Source organism: Manis javanica, chromosome 12 (assembly GCF_040802235.1).
Source record: "Manis javanica isolate MJ-LG chromosome 12, MJ_LKY, whole genome shotgun sequence".
NCBI classification, from domain to species: domain Eukaryota; kingdom Metazoa; phylum Chordata; class Mammalia; order Pholidota; family Manidae; genus Manis; species Manis javanica.
In genome coordinates, this window is record NC_133167.1 from 55,011,066 (window position 1) to 55,035,598 (window position 24,533).

At 34.9% G+C, this 24,533-nt stretch overlaps 1 protein-coding gene across 4 annotated transcripts in view; it reads left to right on the forward strand.

Moving 5' to 3' along the window:
- SESTD1 (SEC14 and spectrin domain containing 1) overlaps positions 1-24,533 on the forward strand; it is a 161,772-nt gene that overhangs the window by 129,543 nt on the left and 7,696 nt on the right. For all 4 annotated transcript variants that reach the window (XM_073218600.1, XM_037000255.2, XM_037000254.2 and 1 more), the window contains 8 exons: positions 5,619-5,741; positions 13,323-13,517; positions 14,032-14,146; positions 15,609-15,768; positions 18,055-18,136; positions 18,838-18,960; positions 19,694-19,885; positions 22,488-22,609. In XM_073218600.1, the coding sequence (XP_073074701.1) occupies positions 5,619-5,741; positions 13,323-13,517; positions 14,032-14,146; positions 15,609-15,768; positions 18,055-18,136; positions 18,838-18,960; positions 19,694-19,885; positions 22,488-22,609 (1,112 nt within the window). The remainder of the gene's footprint in view (positions 1-5,618; positions 5,742-13,322; positions 13,518-14,031; positions 14,147-15,608; positions 15,769-18,054; positions 18,137-18,837; positions 18,961-19,693; positions 19,886-22,487; positions 22,610-24,533) is intronic.

Consider the following 24,533-nt stretch of genomic DNA (forward strand, 5'->3'; position numbering starts at 1 on the left):
ACCTCTGCAGTTCCTTTCTCCACTGAAGTCTTGAAACTCACAAAGTCATCCATGAGGGTTGGAATTCACTTCTTCCAAACTCCTATGAATGTTGCTATTTTGATATCTTGTGGATCACAAATTCTTAATGGCATCTAGAATGGCAAATCCTTTCCAGAAAGTTTTCAATTTATTTTGTCCAAATCCATCAGAGGAATCACTGTCTATGGCAGCTATGGACCTTACAAAATGTTTATTTTCAATAATAAGACTTAAAAGTTGAAATTCTGCCATGGGCTGCAGAATGGATGTTATATTAGTGCCTTGCCTGGGATGTGAGCCTCAGGCAAGTTCACTATGGATTTGGTGAGACTGAAAAATGACAATAGAACGTTGAGGTTATAAAGGAGCTTATACCAAGCTTTGTTCTCCCGGTGGCTGGTCAGGCACTAGAATTATGTACCCCCCTCTGCCCCAGCAAGCCCGTCTCAGTCTCTACTCTCTTCTCTAGGCTCTGCTCTTCTTTTTCCCTCTGCTCAGCTGTCCAGGCTCTCTGCTTTTGCTCTGGGCTCCACTCTAGCAATGGGTGGAGCTTCTTATATAGCAACACAGGCAGTAATGGCTCATCACCAGTGGCTATACAAGCATGCACCTGCACAGTAGGCTAAGTATTACATAACTGCACATACACAGTGGGTATCAGGTGAGGATCCTAGCCATGGAACTTACATTTTCCCTACAGTTAGCAGTCATGAAAATAATAATCTCTTACATCTTCATTAGAGCTCTTGGACAAACAGGTGAGCAGTAATATTTTGAAAGGAATCTTTTTTCTGAGATGTAGATCTCATCACTGGACTTAAAACTATTCAGTAAACCATATTGTAAACAGATGTGCTGTCATCCAGGCTTTATTGTTCCACTTATACAGGACCAGTAGACACAGTTTAATTCTTAAGGACCTAGGATTTTCAAAATGATAGATAAGCATTGGCTTCAACTGAAAGCCACCAGCTACATTAACTTTTAACAAGGGAGTCCACTCATCTTTGAAGTCTTGAAGCCAGGCATTAACATCTCCTCTAGCCATCAAAGTCCTAGATGGCATCTTCTTTCAATAGAAGGCTGTTTTGTCTCCATTGAAAACCTGTTGTTTTGTGTAGCCACCTTTATTAACCATCTGACATAGATCTTCTGGATACCTTGCTGCAGCTTCAGCACTTGCTGCTTCCCCTTATACTTTTATGTTACAGAGGAGGCTTCTTTCCTTAAACCATGTGGACTAATCTCTGCTGGCTTCCAACTTTTCTTCTGCAGCTTCCTCACCTCTCTCAGCCTTCAAGGAATTAAAGAGAGTTAGAGTCTTGCTCTGGATTAAGTTTTGGCTTGAGGCAATGTTGTGTCTGGTTTGATCTTCTCTACAGTCCACTCAAGCTTTCTCCATGTCAGCAATAAGTCTGTTGCAGTTTTTATCATTCATGTATTCTCTGGAGTAGCACTTTTAATATCCCTGAAGAACTTGCCTTTCCATTCACAATTTGGCTGTGCTGCAAGAGGCCTAGCTTTTGAGGCCTTTATTTGTTTTGACATGCCTTCCTCACTAAGCTTAATCATTTCTAGCTTGTGAGTTAAAGTGAGAGATGTGGGCCTCTTCCTTTTACTTGCACGCTTAGTGGCCGTTGTAGGATTATTAATTGGCCTAAATTTAAATATTGTTGTGTCTCAGGGAATAAGGAAGCCTAGGAAAGGCGTAGGGGCAGGAGTACAGCTGGTCAGTGGAGCAGTGAAAACACACACATTTATCAATTAAGTTCACCGTCTGATAGCGGCATGGTTTGTGGTTTGTGTGTCACAAAACAACTACAATAGTAACATCAAAGATCACTGATCACAAGTTGCCATAACAAATATGATAATGAAAAAGCTTGAAATGTTGACAGGACCCAAAGTGAGCAAATGTAGTTGGAAAAATGGCATCATGAGTAGGGTTGCTACGAACTTTCTATTTGTTTAAAAAAAACAGTGTCTGAGAAATGCAATAAAATGAGGTATGCCTGTCTATATTATTAGTAGTTAAAACTTTTGAGGTGCTTTTCACTTTAACCTTGTATTTTTGAATTTAGATATTCTAGTGGAATAGTTATATTATTGTTTAAAATACTTAAAAGAATTTTATATGTTTCTATATCCATATTTGTAAAACATACTAATGAATGAGAAGGAATTGGGTTCCAAAAAGGAAATGGAAAATTGTTTGAAAATGTGTACATAAGCTTCCTTAAAATTTACTCTTTATTTCCTTTTTTAAATGTGTTGAATAAAACAGTTCAGGGACTTCCTTAAGAAATGCAGATGTGAGACAAACTTTATAAAGAGTGAAGAAGAGTGAGACTTTTTCTTTTAGAAACAGTAGAGAAAGCAGTGAGGCTAACAATTAGTATCATTTAATTAGTGGTAAAGAGTCATAAATAAAATAACTGGTATAATCTTGACAATGGCTCTTAATGGTAGGTAGCATTAACACCATTTCAAAGATGATGGACCAAAGTCTTTCAACTAGTAGGAACAAAGCCAGAATTCAGATTTAAAACTTAGGTTTAGTGCTTTCTCCAGACAGAAATTCTCATCTGGCTCTTCTGTTAGAGTAGTACAACAGGTTACAGAAAAACAGGATCCTAGTGCCCTGCCCCTCTAAAGATAGCTCATACAAAAGGCTAAAGCAAAAAAGGTGGAATTCTTGAGAAAAAAGACACCGTTGCATTCTCAAGAGTACCAGACATTACAGATGAATTTAGGACTCCGAAAACAGTTTAACAAAGATGGTTATAGCACTTTAGGCTATTCCTGTGAGTCAGAAATAATACATGAACTCTTTGTTTTTGAGTTGTTGCACTCCAGTATTAAAACCTTATAAAAAGAGGTGTAGCTAAGGATATGTTAATATTTAAGATTCTAGAACATAAGGTAAAGAACATAAAGAGATAAATAAGAAAAGATCGTATACCTTTCATAAGCAAACATTTGCAGTTTATTCATTCTCACTACTATTTAAAAATACACCTAGAGAGATCTGTTTCAATTGGCAGAAGTATTTTTTTTTCCTTTTTCAAAAGAAAAGTTTATTGAGGAAGATATATTTCTTTTCCTCACCCACAATTGTTCTGAATGTTCAGTGAATTAATCTTTTAATACAAGCTTCAGATTTCCCCCAACAATCCATTTGTCATTTTATGAAATCCTGGAGTCAGAAGACATCCCAATACTTGAAACGCCCATAGAAATTATTCTTTTATTAATGCCAAAAGCAAAAATATAAACAATGATATTTGTCCGGTGAATTTTGGACACCAAAATAATCTGTCCGTTCTCTGGCAAATTTAGATTTTCCTAGCTGAATAAAACAAAACTGTGTACAAATTACGCCTGGACAAAAAAAGTTTAATGGATTGAACGCTTGAAATTTAATCAAAAGCGCCCCACGCTGGTGAGCATAAAACTGTTTTGCAGGTTTCCTTAGTACAACTGCTGTTCAAACTGACTGCATTTGACATCTCAGGAAAAACTCTCTCCTCAGAATTCATATTGAAGATGGGAATCACTGAAAAGATTTTGTATAGGTAATTTTTTGACATGTAGACACTGGGTATATGCATTGGCTTTTTCCATCAACCTGCAATTGGCAGAAGTATTTTAAAAGCAGTGATCAGTTTGTATACCTTGCAAAAGTTATTCTTAGTTAAACTCATTACTTGAATGTTTTAAATAGAAACTTAAAGAGCACTTTCATAATGTATAGTAACAGCCATTAACATTACATCATTGGGCTCAAAATCTCTATTGAAAATCTTTCCGAGGAAAATTTTTTAGAGAAAAAATTGCTGTGTGTAACTGATACATATATATTTTTTCATCTTAGAATTGGTGGAAATTCTAATTCATGCTCAACAATAAAGAAGTGGAGTTTTGAAAGCAAGTATAATAGTTACCTGAGGTAGTGCATTACTTACTTAGCTCTTAATGAGGATGGGTTGGTTATTTGGTTAAACAGGGAGGGAGGGAGTAAGTCATGCAGGAAAGCAAGGAGGTCAGCCTTCTTAAAAAAGAGGTTTACAACCTTTGAAAATTATAATAACTGTAGCTGCATGGAAAATCATTATATTATTATAGTGTAATGTTAAGTGAAAAATACAGGATAGCAATTACTTGTACTTCATGAAAATTGGCTGTAGTTCTTAAACCTGTCTAAAAGAACATAAAAATGCAATGCATGTGAAAAATTAATGGAAGGAAATATACATGATTTTTCCCTATAATGTGGTATTTTTATATAATTAGTAAAAATTACATGAACTGTTAGATTTTAAAATGAATATATTTTAACCTGGTAGTTACAGAAATGTGCTATGGTCTGTGATACTCTGTTATAAAGTTATAAGGTCAGTTTGTCTATCCACTGGGTTGTATATAATACTGTGCTCTAAGCTATCCCAAGTTTAGATTTAGGTTGTAACCATACATCTGTTTAATTCCTTACTCTAATTTAGAAACAGGTTAAGCTTGATAATTTTGCTGTTCAAATTACTTCACTGTGCCTCTAGTTTTAGAGTATGTATGTTTGTGGGTACTTAAAGTTAACAAAACCCTTTCTCCTTCTGCATGAGAATTTGATCTTTGCCTGATTCTCTTGCTCTGTTCTCATGAAAACCTCATGAAAATGGTAATGTTACCTACGTGACTAGGCAACATTGCTTATAGTAAAAGTTATTCTTTCTGGGCTGGGAGAACTGTTAATACTTGATGGAAGGCATAATGGGCATCCTTGAGTTCAGTGACTTCAAATGGATCTCATCTCCTTACCCCTGACCTGCTGGACTGCTTCAGGAACTTGGCAGGAGAGAAACACCTGATAGTGCTATTTGGGCAAGCTGTAATCCCCATCCTTCATCCTTCTGAGTAAACAGTGTCAGTGGGACTTCAGATGGTCATATGGGTCTCGATGTTTAGTTGATCTTAAGAAGACCCTGTAGAGGGTATGGCAATTATATAATTGTACAGTTTTTAATTTTCTTTTTAATATGAGAAAAATTATATTTAACTTTGCATTAGTTAATTAGTTAATTATATCAGTTTTATCAATGCTTTGGGAAGAACATTATACTATGAATCAGGACACATGGTTTTAGTCCTAGTTATTTAATAATGGATTATGTTACTTTGGGCAAGTCACTTAATCTCTCTGAAACTCAATTTTCTTAACTATTAGATAAGAAATTTGATTGATGTCATTTCTGATGTCCTGTCCAACTCTTAAATCCTAAAGTCTGATTTTCATATCAATCATAAGTTAATTTTTAGTCCTCTTTTATAGGATTGTTCAATATTTCTTTTATCCTGGCAGGTGATCAGTTGCTGAAAGCCTGTGGTGCCTATAGTATACTCTTTTTCAAATTTAAGTTTAGAAAAGTTGTCACATTATATATAGTTGCACAGTTCCAAAAAAACATTTACTGCCTATACAATAGAATTTAAAGAATTTAAATTAAAAATACTTGAAGAACTTTGGGGGAAAAGAAACAGTTATAATGAAATTTGAAAAGCTTTTGATTTTTTAAAAATTTTATCTCAACTTCCATTTATAGGTTGTGAACTGGCTTGAAGGGCCTGGATCAGAACAACTAAGAGCACAGTGGGGGATTGGAGACTCCATTCGGGCTTCCCAGGCCCTACAGCAGAAGCATGAAGAGATTGAGAGCCAGCATAGTGTGAGAGGCTTTTTTCTCTGCAAGTTACAATGCTATTATTAACGTATAATTAGTAGCATATAACAAAGTTGCTATAAACTTCAGTATGGGCCATAAAGTGCATATGTTTAAATTTTAGAGACTATAAAGTATATTTTGACCTCTTAGTACATATTCATTAGAAGATTGGTGTTGATTTTGTCTCCAATACAGTTTATGTATTTTTACAGAAACGCAGTTTGAAAATTTAAAAACTACAGAAGACAGAGTGATAATACAAAGATAGAATCTTCATCTGTAGTCCTGAAACAGCAACTGTGATTCTTAAATCCTCAGAGGGAGGCCTGTCCTTGCTTTACTGGGAAAGTATAGTACAGTGAATGCCTGGGAGTAACTCCAGAATTGTTGCACTAATCACAAACTGATGGATATTGTATGATGGATAGTGAATGCAGAAGGTGCAGGGCGTCTTTCCATTCTTTGTGCATTGCAAAGTTCATATTTGTAGCTTTGAGGGGGATAATCACACAAATCACAGTTCTGGAATTGGGAAAATAAATTAGTCCATAGGCAGATTACAGATAATAAGTGTTCAAGAGTGTTTAAAATTTACCAATTTACAATATAAAACTTGAATGAATTCCATTAATTACCATCTCCTTAGATGACCTGTCTGAAAACTGATCAGTTTACACACACACATGCACATCCTCTGAATACACAGTATCCACTCTTACACATATATGAGGGGCAAAATACCTTCCCCATAAATAAGTAGTAAAAGAAAAGCCAGCCCTTTCCCCAAAAAAATGCAACTCCAGAAATACATTTATTGGATTTGCGTATTACTTGAAAAAAAATTCTGTGCTCAAAGGTGAATATAATGTGCATCCTCTTCTGTAGGATCTAAATGCACAACAATAGAGAATTGAAAAAACAATTGCTCAGTAATAATTTTAAACTCTGAGCCCAGATGAGATCATCCGAATGTCTCATTTTTTTCTTTCCCTTTTAACTTCCCCAGTTGAAGTGATAATTAAAATTTGGATAGTATTAGTAAATGTACATTTTAACTGAGTGAGATTAAAGAATAAATATTGACTATGACTTTTTCAGGAATAAATTTGAATTGTTGACCAAGTATCATTTGCTCTTAACTAGAAATATGTTTTAACAATATGATATAATCATTTACCTTTTTAATACATACCATTCTGCTTAGTTTCCTTATATTTTTTTCTTTAAAATAGTCCCTAAAATCAGCTTTAATAATCAGAGATACTTGCAGATAAAATATATACTGAACCCTGTAGGAGCTGTAATCTAGCTGAGGGAATACATATCAATAAATACATCACAAGATTAGGAATCATCTACAGATAATATATTACAGTCTTTGCAATTTTCCTAATTAATACTATGTGAGAGATTTAAAAGTGAAATACCATAAATGAAAAAAATATATGTTATGCATTTCATAGATTCCAATAGTGTTCCCTTTTATGCTAAAAAATAATGAATTATTTTTTAATTTGACTTTATAAACCCTGTTCCTGGGGTTATAGTCTTTTCATTGTCTTACTGTTTTTTAACTAACAATGCTATTGATATTTTTGACATAGTTGTGATTTATTTGAACCCTTGTATTTTCTGCAGTATCGCTATAGTATAATTATATATTATAATTTGCCCCCCTTTTTGGTTCTTGGAAACAAAATTTGCTATAGAATATTCTAGACTTCATCTAAAGGACTTACTTATGAAAGTATCCCAGAAGTCCTTTAAACAAGGATACATGACACATGAAGATCCTAAAGATAGCATTTATCCATATTTTATTATTTAAGATGCCAAGAGGAATAATTAATTATAGTTTGGATTATATTCATAGTATAAGGAAGTTCTTAAGAGAAATTGAAAAGTACATTTTATATTACTATAATATGCATGAAATTCAAATGGCAAACACACAGACTCCTGTATTTAGATGTTTTTGTATTTTTATTATAAGGTTTTAAAATCAACTTAAATTGCTTATGAATGACTTTGCATATGCTCAAGTTTACTTATAATGAAAATTAATATAAAATTTCAGAATTTTTGAATTGGAAAGGATCTTACAGGCTACATAAAATCACCTTATTTTATACATGAAGAAACTGGGAGATTGAATTTTTTGATCAGTGGGTGACTAGATCAGGGTTAAAACAGAGCTCTTGATACTCAGATGAGACTTCTCTGTTGTCCTGGTCCCAAAGTTATTAAATTTCATAGATATGATTAACAAATGGCACTTTAAAAAAATTTCAGAATGCATTCTTAATAACTTGAGGACATATGCACATATATTGACATTTGCAATCATAGACATGATGCTCAAATTTTTTAAAAAATTGATAGCTTATCACGAATCTCATCTCTTTAAATAATGTGTGAATTCTAGAATTTGTTTCAAAATTGGGAGTGAGGACAGATTGGATGGTAGTATAGATGAAATAAGATTGGTCATGAGTTGATAATTATTAAAGGTAGCTGGCACATGGGTTTCATTATACTGTTTTTTATACTTTTGAATAGATTTGATATTTTCCTTTCTAAAAGATTTACAAAGAGAATTGCACTGTTTTAACCAATAGGTGGCACTGCACTTTCACCTTGAGAATAGGCTGCAGCTGTTCTGGTTGAGGTATTTAAATTTATTAAAAGCTTTCTTTTCTCTTTGTAAATAAAAGTCAACACTTAAAGCATGTATTGGAATTGTTCGGGTCTGTGTGAAATTATGACGTATTCCTAGTATATTTATCGCTTAATAGGGATAGAATTTGGAGAAATTGAACATACCATTTTGTATTGAAGCACTCTTGTCAAATACAAAATTTTAGATTCTTCATAAAAGCATAATTCAGAAGTAAAGCTAAAAATAACCCAAAATTTATTAGCATACTCACGACTAATAGATAGGAAGTGAAACTCTTCTTATATGTAATTCTTTGTCAAGGAGTGTCAATAAGAAGTTTATTTGTTCTTTGCATTCTAGTAGGCAAGCACAACAGAAGAAATATTAAGCTATATGGAAATGATCACAATAACAAAGTTTAAAGTATTTAAGTTCAGTAATAAATCTTGTTTTGACTTTTGGGCAGTGGTAGGTGGGTAGTAGCAAAGACACATGATAGGAATGTGCAGAAGCATAAATCTCTGAAGCTGCTTTAGGAGTCTGTCAGTATCCACCAATCCCATGGTGTTGACTTCTGGTTTCCAGAGAATTCTGATGTGTCACACCTAATACTAAGCAGCAAAACAGGTCTGCACAAAGAATCAAAATTCACTTCTCCCTAACATATCAGCCTAAGAGAGTTGGTAGTGTTTCTTCCCTCCTATACTGGCACTCCTATTTGATGGTATAAAATATTATTTCACCAGTGGTGCGTGGCCACCAATTTACATATGATTCCATTGTCACTCCTGATGATTGCCCCTGTCCTAGTACATGAGCATTCAATCTCATTTCTTACTTATCATCTTAATCCACATCCCATATCCTGGTGTTGATTTCCTTTCTTTTCTTTTTTTGCTATGAAATAGCAATTTTCTATACAGTGAAATGTTTATAAGAAATAGAACCAAGAATAACCATGACTGAACTGAATGCATCGTGACCTGTTCACATAGGTTCTATAAAATCTGTGTTCCCCTGTTTCCTACTTATATTATTTATGCCAGAATTTTTTCTTCACATCCCAGAGAGACTAATAATTTCTTTATTACAACCTCAGTTCCTAATGTGAGTTTCTCTAAATTCAGGTTTTAATTTTGTGAGACACACTAGTTCTTAAATTGTTTACATTCCTGGTCTGGTTACTAGGGCATATATTTTACAAATTTAAACCAAAAGAGAAAACCAGCTTCAAGATGATGGTTCTTAAACCTTCGTGATCGTAAGAGTCACCTGAGGTGCTTGTTAAGACGCCTGTTTCAGAGCCCCACCCTCAGCACACCCCCGCCGGAGACTCCTGTTAAGTAGGTTATGAGTGGAGCTTAGGGGTTTTAATAAACACCCCAGGTGATCTAATGTAAATAGTTCTCACTGTAAGAAATAATATCCTAGGAGACTCTTGTTCTCTAGTTTACTGTATTTCTCTGAATAGTATTGCTATTACTTTTCAAAAATTGGACAACTTATTTAGAGCATTAACCAAATTTTTAAGTAAATAGATAAGACTCTGAAATCCCTATATATTTTAGAACACTGTAATGATATTTTTCTTAGGTAATGTATTTTTATTTCTACTTTAAGTCAGTCTCCATTAACCTTTGTAATCACTGTGTGGCTTAAAAATTATTTCATATATATATGATCTAATTAAATCCATACAATAGCCAGTAAAGAAGGTAAAAGGGATATTATCACTGTTGTATAGAGCAGGGTTTCTTAGCCTCAGCACATTGACTCTTTGGACCAGATAAATGTCTGTTGTAGGGCTGTCGTGGGCGTTGTAGGACATTTAGCAGTATCACAGGCCTCTACCCATTAGCTGCATTAGTATCCCTTCCTCCCAGTTATGGCAGCCAAAAATGTCTCTGGATATTGCAGAATGTTTCCTAGGGAGCAAAATACCCCCAATTGAAGATCATCATTGTAAGTAAAGAAACTGGTTCTGAGAGATTAAATGACCTGATGAAGATCACATGCTTGATAAGGAAAAAAGACCGATTGTCCTTCAAATCCAGTGTTTTTTTCTATTATATCTGACTACATCATCTATGTAATAATATTCTAAGATTCCATACTTAATTCAAACAATAAAACAATATGACAAATTAGAGAAACCCAAGTTTTAGGTATGGGGCACAAGAGTAGACTACATTTAGACTAGTACCTATTACATACTTAATGTCAACAAATCTACAGTGCCTAATATGAAATATTTTATATGTCCATTAAATACTTGTTAACTGAGCACATACTGAATGTCATGAGTTGTCTGAGTATATAGCACTGTCTTATAATATGAAACTTACATTTCAGTTGGGGAAAGTGGGAGTGGAGAGCAATATAGGCAAGACTTTTAGAAATGGCCTCTCTGAAAAGATGGTGTTTAATCAGAAACATCATGATATTAAGGAGTAATCCAAGCAAAGGGCAATTCAGGTTGAGGACACAGAAGTAAAAACCCCCTGAGGTAGGAGCATACTTGCCATGATTAAGGAATAGTAGGTGTGCTGGTGGTGGTGGAGTGCAGTGACACAGAAAACATAGTTTTGGGTGGGAGTTAGGGGCTAAAGTATGTCATGTGATTTAGCCCACAAAAAGAAACTTGAGGTTTATTTTAAATGTTATGTGAAATCATTGGAGGGATTTTCAAGCAGAGAATAGATTTATGCTTTTAGAAGATCAGTGGCTATTGTATGTAGAATAGGGTATAGGGACAAACAATAGGAAGACAGGCTAATAGAAGCGGTAGAAGTGATGAGTAGTTAGGTTCCTGAGGTTAAGCCAGCCAGACTTGTTCATAGAAGAAACTAACATTAGGCTTTAGCAACAATTAAGATGGGGAAGACTGGGAGAGAAACAGGTTGGGAGGTTGGAGAATCAGTAATTTTGGGGACAGGTTAAATTTGAGTTATCTAATACTAAAAGAAGATAGCTAGTAGACTGTTGGTGTTAGTTTCTGGGGTTCAAGAGAGGGGTCAAGGTTGAGGATGTTAATTTTACATAGATGTTATTTAACAGTATGGGACTAAAAGAAATGTTCCAAACCCGATGAATATTGAGAGAAGAAAAGAACCTTTGGAAATCTGAACCTGTGTCACCCCTAAATTTAAAGGCAAGAAGAGGAAGGAGAGCCAGCAAAGGAGGCCAAAAAGGAGACATTTTGTCTTAGGAAATGAGGAAAAGGCATTTCAAAGAGGAAGAATTAGTCACGTTTGGCAAATATAACTGAGAGGCCCAGTAAGATAAAGACTGAGAATTTAATAAAAGTGGGAAGGACAAAACCCTGATCAGAGTGGATTAAAAAAATGTGAACTGAACAGACAGATGAGTACAGAGAACCCCATTAAGGAAGGTCATTTTTTTTCTTGTTTTTTGATTGAGGTTTAGTTTGTATATAGTAAAATTCACATATCTTAAGTTTATATTTTGTTTTTTAATGTAAGATACTAAAGCTTATTTATATGCTGGTGGAAAGCTATTTGAAAAACTGAATTGATGATGGGAGAGAGAAGTTAAGTGCAAGAGCAAACAAAGCCTTGAACAGGCAGAGAGAATAGTACATAATGTACAATGAAGTGGTTGGCCTTAGAGGCAGTGACAGTTCATTATTTTAGTTAAGGAGGGCAAAGCATAGAGCTACAGAAGTAGGGAAGGTCATAGATTTGTCAGAAAAGTTCCCTTCTGACTGTTTCCTAGTGAACTGAGAAGTTAGAATTTTGGCTGAAAGAGAAGAGAAGAAAGAGTTGGAGATTTAAGGCATGAAAAAAAATCAGGAGTGGAAAAGTGAACTGACTAGAGAAATGTAATAGGATTACTGAAGGCCCATTTGAGGGTTTTTTAGTCAACTTTAAAAAAACAACTGTCCACATAGTCGTTTTTATCCAGCCATGTTCAGCTACTTTGGTATAGGTACACAGGCAGAGAAAGCAGGCCTGAAGTTTTTCCAGGCAGACCTGATAGAAGGAATGAAAGCAGGACATGAGTGTTGGTTTTACCCTGGGAGGTGGTTTTAGCCTCTGTCCAAGGATAGAAATGAGGGCATGAGGCTCCTGAGTGCTCGGCAGCAAACATGCTGAGGTCAATGGATTGGTGGCCCTCATGGGTTGTAGGAATGAGCATAGTAAAGAATGTGAGCTGAAGAGTCAGTAGCTGGTGGTCAGAGAATGGAATTCTTGATATTAAGATTTGGGGCTGTTGAGTAGAATATGATAAGATTTCATATCTATTGGAGTGGGTAGTTGAGTTAGAATAAGGACAGGATTTGTTGGAAGTGAGGGAGGTAATCAAGGAACTGAATGTTCAGAGTGTTGGGTGAATGTTCTACATGGAAGAAGTCAGTGAGCAGGCTGCTACTGAGAGGAAGGTAGTGACCTTTGCTAAATTCCATGGATGAGGACATGCAGTGAGATCAATTGTAATGAGACGTAGTGAAAAGATGCAGTCTGACAGCATGCACTTCAAAGGAGATGTGGTTTTTGAGAGAAGATGGACAAGACATGATCTGGAAATAGAAATGAGGAATGAGTCAGCCGTGTCCCCCACCTCCCAGCTTGTGGTATGTCAGCTGTGAAAACAAAAACAGCAATCAGGAAGGCTGTGGGGCTGTTTCCTCTGAGGGTGGGCGCATTTCATGGAGAACAAGAAAGACAAGGGAACATTTAGAGGCCAGAGTGAGGATACAGGAGATATTGCTGTTGGCAGGCATGAGTTACAGGGATCATAGTAGGATTTGGGGGTTGGGGCTTTTGTCTTCAAAAAGTCTTATTTTGACTTTTACCTTAGAAAATTCTTATAATCTTAGTATATCTGGAGAAATGATAAAATATAAAGTGAGTTCTTCTGGAACTCATTTGATCCTTAAATAATTTATAACATTTCTGTTACAGGAATGGTTTGCAGTATATGTAGAACTTAATCAGCAAATTGCAGCCCTCTTAAATGCTGGGGATGAGGAAGATCTTGTGGAACTAAAGTCATTGCAGCAACAACTTAGTGATGTTTGTTATCGACAGGCCAGTCAGCTGGAATTTAGGCAAAATCTCTTACAGGCAGCTCTTGAATTTCATGGTGTTGCCCAAGATGTAAGTGTCTACTCTCATTGCTATTCTTTTCTTCAAATTAGATGAACACTTATCTGGACATAATTTTTGCAGTTTGCATGTCTCCTAATTTTTCTGAAACAATAAAATAATTTATTGGTGGGGTGATGAAATAAAATTCCTTTAATTTTTTTTTAACTTTAATGGGTCATTCTGCATGCAACTAATGCTTTTTTGTCTAAATAATGTTCCAATCTAGTAGATATATTTCACTTTGATGTTTCTCAGTGTTTATGCTTTATAAAATAGATTGCAGTGGAAGTTCCAGTAATTTTTTGCATTCTCCTGACCTGGATATACTTCTTTGTCTTTGTGGTGCATGCATCTGTGTGTTCTTTCAGATAACATGTATTCTAATTATTCGTGCTTGTCTTTTAGCAGCATAGTCTTTTTCAAGAGTAAATGTGATAACCTCATTAGATGTAAACCTCATTAATCATTGAACACTAGATGCTGATTACATCAGGGTTATCTCTTTGGTGTCCCTCTGCTTTAGTTGTCTCAGCAGTTGGATGGCTTATTAGGGATGTTGTGCGTAGATGTAGCACCAGCTGATGGAGCATCGATTCAGCAAACTTTAAAACTGCTTGAAGAGAAGCTGAAAAGTGTTGGTAAGCAGATTTTTTAAATGCTGCAACATAAGGGTTTTTTTTTATAAATATCATTACTATGGTTATATAAGTCAGCTTATACTGATGTAATTAAAATGATTCACACGGAATATAGGAAAAATTATTATAAAAAAGGTTTCATTTCATTGAAGGATATAATTTATGGTGAAATTTTTATTTTTTATTGTTGGTCATCACTTTCCTTTCATTGGGCCTTTAGCCTTTCTTGTTGACCCAGCTATATCTACAGGTGCTATGTCTTGCATATACTATGAACAGTTATTTGTAGTGCATGCATAAACTGTAATTAGCTGTGAAGTGTTCTGTGGGAAACCCTGTATACCCAAAACTGTGTTTTATGCAATGATTTTTGTTGTTGCTCTATCCTAACCTTGTTTTAAAAAAAAAAAGTAGTGGGTTTGGTTCTGCATTTATTTGTTTCTTCAAACTGGGAATGTTGCCAAGTTTATACACTGTCTGAGGGGAGGATGGTCCCATTTCTTTAAGCTAGTTTTCTCACTCGACACCAAGGCCTTTTACATTGTACTCCAGTGGGAAATATAGCGAATATCCCTAGCTCATGACTGAAGAGGTGTATACTGGATGTAAAAGCAGGAAGGGGGCTGTTGAATTGAGTGGAACAGGAGGACAAAGGGGAATGGAGGAGAGGAAGCAGAAATTTAAGGTAGAGATTTAGTGGCAAATCTTGACACATATGATTAAACCAAATTAATTTTTGAAAGGACGTGAGGAAATGAATTTGAAAAATCATGTTTGTATTGGCATTTTACTTGCTTACAGCCTTTGTTATTTTAGCAGATGACATGCATAATACATATTTTAATAATGCCAAATGAAATTTATTTCAAAGTGTTAGAAGTTTTCTTCAGCCACACTTCCCCTTTAAAAAAGAAAAAAAACATCTTGTGTACTTAGTGGAGTATTGTAAACATATCCGAAGTGTTGCTTCTTGTTAGGTGTAAGCTGGATTGTGTCTGTACTTGCTATGTCCAGTGTCCTTTTACAGTGATAATACATTGCTTGGCTGTTTCGAAGTCTTGCAACTCTTACATGTTTTTTTTGAACAAAATATTTGCCTTGTTCTCCTAAGTCTTGGACTACATAAAGGAGAAAGGAAAAAAGTTGAGAAATTTTACTCATCAAAATGGAAATTCTCATACTTTGGTCCTGTTTTCAGTTATAAAAACTACTACCTATGGGAATTCAACTTTTAGAAATTCTCTTTAGGGTGAGTTTGGCATGTGAGAGAACTCCAGTGTGAGCCACATTTAAAGGGTTTTATTGCTTGAAATGTTTAGAGAATTGCATACCAAGGTAACTGTTGTATGTACAAAGCTGTTATACTTGGAATCCAAGTATGTTACCTGATGAGAGGATTTACTTGAGTTAGAGAAAGCACCTCTGTTGTTTAAGAGATTAAGTCAAATAACTTTTGTTTTAGATGTAGGTTTGCAAGGTCTGCGTGAAAAAGGCCAAGGTCTTCTGGATCAGATCTCCAACCAGGCATCCTGGGCCTATGGGAAGGATGTAACCATTGAAAATAAAGAAAATGTGGACCACATACAAGGAGTAATGGAAGATATGCAACTTAGAAAACAAAGGCAAAGTTTGATTATTAATGCTTATTTTTGCTAAGGCAACATAATATTAATTAAAATGAAAAGTGATGTGATTTGCATTTCCTGTACAAAGTAAAAGTTCTTACCTATTTCATGGTAGCTTTTTGGTGAACATAATAATTATTGTGTATACTATACTAACAAATGATGACAATATAATTTTTCCTGTTTTACTCAGTAAAAACTTCAGTTCCTCTCAAATACTTCAAATTCTATATTCTCAGTGTAGCCTATGACTCTTCTCTCTTTGAAGAAAACCCTTTCTGGAGAATTTTACTTTTCTATTTTCATTTGGTTTAGAGTTGTTGTTAAGTCTGTCATCTACATTGATCTGTTTTTTTTTGTATCTATACTTATTACAAATTGTCACACACTCATATTTCTATAGAAGAAATAGTAAACTCTGGGTAAGGTGAGGTTTAGTTTCTTTTAATATGAAACTAGAATTTAAAGGATTCTTTGAAAACTCCATTTTTAATAGCAACTGCAAGGTATCATGAAGAGAAGTATTAATATATGCAAGCATTTATAATCTGGCATGGTTGTATGAAATCTTTCCACACATAGAAATTTTAAGGTCATCAATAAAACCTCACAGAAACTCTCCCCCTACATCATGGAGAAAATAGTCATTAGGCAAAAATTCCTTCTACCATCATATCTGCAAACTTAACCTATTTCATTATTTATTCTTACCCCAAAGGATGATACAGCTCTGTACTTCTCAAAGCCGTGTATGCTTATTTTTCCTCCCTCCATCAACTGCCATTCTTTATTCTCATCCCTACCCCTCATTTACATGTTTACATCTCTCATATTTAAAAAAAGTTTAACAGTTGCACACATGCATATTCCTTCCTTTTCAACCCTTTGTCCTCTAGATGGAGTTCTCTCTCCTGACAGCTAAGTCTTTGGCAGGTCTAATCTGTGTTCACACTGCTTCCTCACTACCTCCAGTTTACTTTTCAGCCCTCCTCAGTCTGACATTCTGCCCTCACCATTTCACTGAATCCACTCTAACTGATATCAACAGTGGCTTTGTAATTGCCCTATATAATAAATGCTTGATCTTGCTCAGAATCCGCAGGATACTTTTGGTCCTGACATTGCCTGACCACTCTGAATAGTATTAGACACAACTGACTTTTTCTTTCTTCTTGAAACTCCCTGACAGCCTTGTCATTGAAAACATTCTCCCAGTAGATGTTTCACAGAGCTCCACAGTAGCATTTATCACATTGTTTAAAAGTCCATTCCCAATATGGGACCATCTTAATAGTAGAAACTATGTCATCTATTTTTCAAGCACATTATCCAATACCTGACAACATGTGTTGAGTATATATCACACCATCTGCATTGTTAAAGTGTTTTACATTGTTTTTTAGTAGCTTCAGATTTTAAAAATATTTAGCACTTCCCTTCAGCCCCTCATAGAACTATTTTAACTAAGGTGCATTTTAATAGTTTGTTATGGGCTTTTGTTAAGGGCATCCTTATTTAAAAAACGGTCTGTGATGTAATTTCTGTATAGTTACTAAGCCTTTTTAGGAACATCAACTATACAGGAGCCCAGTGCCTCCTGGCCTTGGTACTTGGGAAGGGGGTGAGCCTCCCCTTCCCATCTGAAATTCATGGAACTGAGGGGAATGAAGAGAATGAATCAGAGCTGAATTAGATCAAGTCACCTGAAAAGTTTAATCTGATTATTACCCAGGCAGACCACAGTGCAAAGATACTTTATGTTTCTTTACATGCAGAGATCAATAGAGGTTTTTTTTCCTAAGAACATAGATGGAGGGGTTTTTTTTAAATTCAAAATTAGCTATTACTTTGGGTAATGTAATATAATGAAAAGTGTTAATTTAAAAGAAAATTTTTTTCTTGGAGCATCATCCTCTAAATTAGTGTATAAGAAACTTTACATTTTTATCGCTGAAGCTTGTTTAATGCTGATTGGCAGTGAAGATTTCTTTAGTTTTGAATGCCTCACTGTGTTTTTGCTTTGCTTTATAGTATTTTGCAGAATCCATGCTATCCCCAAGAGGGTTTCTGATTCAGTATCATTCAGGTATTTTGAGGCTTTTGATGTAACATAGATGCAGATATGCTTGAAATTCTTACAAATCAATACAGAATAACTGCATTCTCCATAGTGTAGAACTACATGTTCTAGTATATTACGAAGCACATGTACCAGATGATGGCCTGGTAATAGTTACCAACAAAACTGACATGATTTCCTAAGTTTATGTTTGGGTTTCTTAGATGTGAAGACATGGTAGATGTGCGAAGGCTGAAGATGCTTCAGATGGTGCAGCTGTTTAAGTGTGAAGAAGACGCTGCCCAGGTAAAGACTAATCAGCACATTATGTACACCTCTTTCTTTAGAAGATTGATTTCGCCTAAGAATAAACAAAAGTCACTTTTCATGATCCTAAGAAAGTAAAATCATTAAATCAGATTCTAGTTTATCCTGTTGAAATAATAAAGTACTTCTTGTACTCCTAGTCATCTTACTGGTTCCATTTAACTTCTCAATGAAGTCCTCTACTGAGTCAGAAATTGGGATTATTTATTAATTATTATTGTTGATTTGGTTGTAGTTACATCCCAGGACTGGCTGGTATAGCACACTGCTTTTTAACCTGGCTTTTTTCAACTGGCTGAACCATTTGCTGTGTCTGTGTGGTTAGCATCACAGAACATACTTTCAACTTGACATAGAGGAAATTTATAATAACGTAAATCTGTAATGAGATACCAGTAAGACCTATGTTGCATAAACACATGATCTTCTGTTAATATAATTCATGTGATACTAATTTTAAAAGAGTGCTTCTCTTTAGTAGGTCTTGTCTTTAGATTTAAAAAATTTTGATGGGGAGGAGAGGTTATTAATTCATGTAGTTTGGCTTTGAATGAAATAAGCTATTAAGAATTTAGGTTATAACTAATGGATTAATCATACAGTAATCTTTTATAAATATGTTTTGATGTAACAAGTAAAGAGTTATGAATGTCGCTTCATTGTCATTTATTTTTATTCAGGCAGTAGAATGGCTAAGTGAACTTCTGGATGCTCTGCTTAAGACCCACGTCAGACTGGGTGATGACGCTCAGGAAACGAAAGTTTTACTGGAAAAGCATAGAAAATTTGTTGATGTTGCACAGGTGTAGAACTGGTTTTCTTCCTTTTCTACAAGCTCAGTGTTTGAGTAGCTTTCTGCATGATTGTAATATAACTTAACCCTCCAAGTCCAAGAAGGTTAGTTATGTTATTCCAGAAATATCAGAACTAAGAAAGTGTCAGCTGGTGCATCAAAACTGGCCTGCATAAACTTGAGAGGGTTTATGTTTCCCTGAATATAGGTTCTGTGTGCTCCCTCCGATTGATATTATTATGTATTATGGCATTTTTTAGGCACTCTAACTATTCATGTAAGTTAGTATGAAATATATGTTAGTATCAGTGAATTAGAAACCTCTTTTCTGCATCTCATCAATCTTAGCATAACACTAGATTTTGTGTGTGTGAAAAATATCTTAATTTATATTCCCTAATAATTGAGTTCACAGTGTAACAGTTATAGTTTTCTATATGGAATATAAAGTGCCCAGTTTCACCCATTTACTTTGATTAATTAGTGAATAGATACTCTTTTTGTCTGTGGAATTGAGCAGACTGCAACAGAAAAAATAGAGTAAGAGAGGGAAGCCTAACAAGAAACTTCGCTGAAGTATTGCTTCCCCTTCATTATTTATGCATGCAGATAGGTGCCAGTGGAGTCATTCAGTGTTGATTTCTAGTAGTGTACTTATTTGCAACCACAGTCCTGCACACTCTCCCATCCCTCTTTTCAGAATTCTTTTATTGTAATTTCATGTTTACTTTTTCTTTTTTTAGAGCACTTATGACTATGGAAGACAGTTGTTACAGGCCACAGTTGTGTTGTGCCAGTCTTTGCGCTGCACTTCTCGGTCATCAGGCGATACACTTCCCCGACTGAACAGAGTGTGGAAACAATTTACAATAGCATCTGAAGAGAGAGTACATAGGCTGGAAATGGCAATTGCATTTCACTCCAGTGCTGAAAAGGTTTGTTTTTTTAAAAAATACAGTCTCCGTAGTATTTGTTGTGTGTGTTTAAAATATATTCTTTTTAATAATGTAATTATATAATTAGTCTAGTTCTCCCAACAAATACTTATTTACTCCTTGTTTCAAGTTTGTTTAGGTAGATCAGACGCTTTTAGTAGTCATACCAGCGCTAGAGAGCTGTGGTTGGAGTGAGCCGGTAGTTTTTGTCGGCAGTGCTTCTCTCCTCATGCAGCCCGATGCCCAGAGTGGGCTCTCTGTTCCTTGGGGTGGCTTGGCTCCTGTCTCTTTCATTATGCCAGGAAAGGAAACTTTGCTTTGGCATCTACCACTAATTGTCATAAAGTTTTTTTAAAAATAGCACTGTGTAATTTTATAATATTTAAAGTCGAGACCCATACTAACATAATCAGAATATGGGTAAAACTAAAACTTTTTTTCACGTGTTATCTTTAAAGATAGATTCATTATAAAATTAATTATTAATTCATTAGTTAGAAACCAAAAATAAAATATGTTGTTTTATTTGGGCAAATTTTCAGGATAGCCTTTTTTTTTAAAACTCTGCACAATGAAAATTCATAGCACCTAAGTCTTACATTTCTATTCTGAAGAAGAGCTTTATTATGTAATTAACTTTGTTTTGACTCTTGCAGTGAAATTTGTCTGTAGGAGATGTTCAGTACAATTTAAAATTTGAGAAACCTAAGGTGCAAATGTGATAGCCTAGTTTATAAAACAGAAGAGATGTTACCAGGAATCTCAGGAGTTAAGCAGGTTCTATGTTATGTATATCTTGCATCTGTTGGGAAATGGCCATAGTTAACTATTTCTGAGCTGATCACTGTTCTACACAGGTCAGTGTTTTAGTTTAAAATATGCCTAATGATGAATGGAAGTATAAAAATGGTTTAACTTCCTTATCCACTGGTTGTTTTAATGAAAAATTTTTACTGAAGTATAATACTAAACTAGGAAAGTACATACCACAAGTGTTCTGCTTAATAAAAGTTCACAGAGTGAACCCCCCTGTGTAATTGGCGCACTGTCCACACAGCGGGTGCAGGCGGCACCCCAGAAGCTCTCCCACCTGCTTAGTCCCCCTGCTCCTGCTGCTCCTCCCCACTCCCTCCTGTCCAGGAGGGACACTGGGCTGATTTTTATCACCATAGATAACTTAGGGTAGTGCTTCTAAAATGTATCTGCAAGGACATTTTAAAACTTAGACCTCTTTAAGAGGTCATATAAGAATGTGAATATGGTTGAGTTTTTCATAGAAAATTAATGTTCCTATTTTTTTGCTACTTGGCCCTTATCATGCTTATAATAAAATCTGTTCAAGATTATTTTACTTTGCAAACTTATGGAAAGCATTTGCTATCAGAGATTATTTTCCTCTTGACTATGTTCTATTTTATACCAGTAAGCATAAATATAACCACAACTATAAGCAAATTGCATATGATGATTAGGAAAATATTTAAATTGAATCTAGAATTTTGGAATATAAAAATGTCCTTTATAAGTAATGCTGGAATAAACATGATAGGATTTAAATAAGTAACATATAATGCAAAAAAATGTTGGAGAAATAATATTCTTTTTCCTTCTTCCTCAAAATTTACAGTCTTTCTTCTTGCAGTTTATTTTTATTACTGTTTTTTAATCTGGTGTATATCTTAGATTTATAGCACATCTCAATTTGGTCTAGTCACATTTCAGGTGCTTACTAGCCCATGTGACTAGTGGCTACTGTATTGACTAGTGTGGGTCAATACCTATAACTTTAGCCCTCCTTCCATCTCTCCCTTCCTTCCTTCCTTCCTTCCTTCCTTCCTTCCTTCCTTCCTTCCTTCCTTCCTTCCTTCCTTCCTTCCTTCCTTCCTTCCTTCCTCCCTCCCTCCCTCCCTCCCTCCCTTCCTTCCTTCCTTCCTTCCTTCCTTCCTTCCTTCCTTCCTTCCTTCCTTCCTTCCTTACTTCCTTCCTTCTGTAGTTATATTTAAATGGTAATGATTAAGAAAAGAAATCCTGTCTTATCAAGAACTGTAGAACTTCCTATATTTGAATTACAAACTCATCAGTTACATAAGTTAACTCAGATCAGTTTTTAAAAAAACTACAAAGTGTCTAGTTAGGTCATCACATCAATTATGTGTTTGTACTCTGAATACATGTTATTTTGTATTTATATTTTCTTTTATTTTTGAAATCTGTAAGCTTCTTGAGGTCAAAATCTGTATCTCATTCATATCCCAAGCTGCTAAGTAAGCAAATAGTAAGTGTGCAATAAATAGATACTTAATGAAAGAATGCTTCTTAAGCACTGTTTTATTTTACTTTCCAAGTAGTAGTCTGGTATTATTTTTTTTCTTAGAAATCACTAAAGACCTTTTTGAACTCTAATTATATATTAAGAGGAAGTATGTATTCCATTTTGTTTTAACTTCTTGAGCCAGCTATGCCAATGATTGATCATTCTCGTACAGTGGAGTACATGAAGATGCTAGGAACAAAACAACAACACCTTTAACCTAACAAATTTGTATAAGCTTGATTCCCTTACTATGTCTCTTGATTGATGTTGTCCTTTTATATGTTGCAGATTTTGCAAGACTGTCCAGAAGAGCCTGAAGCTATTAATGATGAGGAGCAATTTGATGAAATTGAAGCAGTTGGGAAATCACTTTTGGATAGATTAACTGTTCCTGTAGTTTATCCTGATGGGTATGGTTCATGTTCTTATAATTTTATCTTTTTATCAGTGAGGTCTTAAAGTGAAAACATCAAGAGATGAAAATCTGTTCTTTAAAAAGCCACATAAATTAACTTTGGTCCACATCTTTAATTCCTACAATAAATTGGTTTTAAATAAAAAATAAAATAAAAACAGCTTTTAGCAACAGTAGTTTTTGGTCCTTGCTGTTTATTAGATTTGTTGCTTTCTTGACAGCTTGTTGTAGTAGAATGATATTTAACTAGGTTGACATCTTGAGTTCTAACCTTGGCTAAGACTAATGTTTAGTGAGTTCATATTATATACCATGTGCTGAGTTAAAGCACCTTCATTTTTTTTGACCAAATAATGCCAGTTCAGTATGATTATTCCTAATCTACAGATGAAGAGACTGAAGCTGAGAAATACTAAGTAAGGTACTCAAGACTTCACAGCTTTTAAGTGGACTTAGGATACAGTGTTGTCTGTCTGGCTCCAAAGCCATTCTCTTTTCAGTGTGCTATATGGAGTCATACTTTCTTCATTGGTAAATGATGGAGTTCTGATTCCCATGTTCATTTCCATTTCAACTAGTTGATAAAAATAAATAATTTCATACAAATAAATGGGCCAGTAAATGAATCAGAAGGAGCTGCATCCCTGATGATATTTAATTCAAACAATAGAGAAACCAAATCATTAAATACAACCGTGCTTATGCTGTAGTGTAGTTTAATGGAGAGGACTGTGGACTGGAACCAGATTTCTTGTGTTTAAATCTCAGCTCCACCACTTACTCGCTGCAACACCTTGGGCAAGCCACTTAACTTTTCTGTGCCTCAATTCCCGATCTAAAAATAGGGGGGATATATGTACTCACACCTCCTCAGGTTACGGAGGTGGGGGAAGTATATGGGTGAAATGTATATACTACTTAAAACAAATCAGACAGCGCTACCACTACTGCGTCATGAACTTCAAACGATTATTTGGAATTGATATAAAGAAAATACCATTTCATTCCCTTGAAAGAACATGATTCATAATCTATATTTAGTCATTACTTAAATGAGCAATCAGAAGTAGGCTAAAGTTATGTTATACAGCTGCAATATATGAAAGAATGAAATATAAAAAATTATAAATTCAGCTAGTAAGAGTATAACAGGGGTGCTTTTGTTCCATTCCAGGACACCCCACTCCCTCATTTTTCTATTTCACTGTTTGTCACACACTCAGTCTCCCATTCTGACCCCCTTGGGATCACCCGAGGAGCACCTATCCCTGGTATTTTTGCCTGTGTTTCTTCCTCCTGTGTCCCACAAATAGTCCATGTGTCATTAGGTCATTCAGATTTCAGAACCACCACCTTTAATATTTAGAATTATTTTTATTCTGTTTTACATTATAATCTGTTTATGCTATATAAAGTTAGTTTGACAGTAAGCTTATTCAGTTTTATCTTTTGTAACATTCTCCTGGAGAAATAAAAGACATTAAATGTCTCTGGATTCACTTCTTGAAGACCCAGGTTCAAATTCTGGTTTTTCCACTCTGTGATCTTAGTTAAATCGTTCAATTTTCTAGGCCTTAGTTTTCTGATGTAAAAAATGAAGTGCTTAACCAGATAATTTCCAAGAAATCTTGCAGCTCTATAAGAGTCTGTGTGTCTGAATACAGTGTTTTGGAAGTAGGTTAATAGATAAATGATTTTATCTATTAATATTCCAAATGATGCCCTAAGATATTTTACTTATCATTTATATTATTAGACAATTGGCGTACATAGCCATTGGCACTGAAGTACACATACAAATTTTATATTTGTGTATGCTTGTAGACCCAGAACTGAGAAGCAGAATATCTACAGTTTGCATTGTTTCCTTTATTGTTGCACTGTTTGGTTTATTGAGATTATCAAAAGTACATATTATA